General features: G+C 53.8%; 1 protein-coding gene across 1 annotated transcript in view; it reads left to right on the top strand.

The window, feature by feature from the left end:
• The window catches only part of LOC104083328 (potassium/sodium hyperpolarization-activated cyclic nucleotide-gated channel 4-like), a gene marked incomplete at its 3' end in the record, with an annotated part of 71816 nt that overhangs the window by 492 nt on the left and 71060 nt on the right, over positions 1 to 264 (top strand). Inside the window, exon 2 of the mRNA XM_009586774.1 lies at positions 195 to 235. Coding sequence (XP_009585069.1) covers positions 195 to 235 — 41 coding nt within the window. The remainder of the gene's footprint in view (positions 1 to 194; positions 236 to 264) is intronic.

The following is a 264-nucleotide window of genomic DNA, read 5'->3' as shown; positions in this document are numbered from 1 at the left end:
TCCCTCGCCTTCCAGCCAGAAGTGTGTGGCTCTCCTCTAGACTTCTTGCCCAGTGCTCTGGATCTGAGCAGACAGGGATTGCAGTAACACCCACCAAGGGGAGACAAGCAGCAAGTAGCCAAATCGGGACAACGAAGGAGGAGGGGGGGCCTTTTTTCCCTTCCCTCTTTTTTTTCCTTCCCTTCTGGATGCAGAGCCTGTGTTTTGATGCAGAGCCTGTGGATGCCACAGTCTGGTAAGAAGATGACACACCAGTCTCTGGTC

This window comes from Fulmarus glacialis, unplaced genomic scaffold (assembly GCF_000690835.1).
Source record: "Fulmarus glacialis isolate BGI_N327 unplaced genomic scaffold, ASM69083v1 scaffold40111, whole genome shotgun sequence".
NCBI lineage: Eukaryota > Metazoa > Chordata > Aves > Procellariiformes > Procellariidae > Fulmarus > Fulmarus glacialis.
This window is presented reverse-complemented; position numbering and strand designations above follow the sequence as displayed.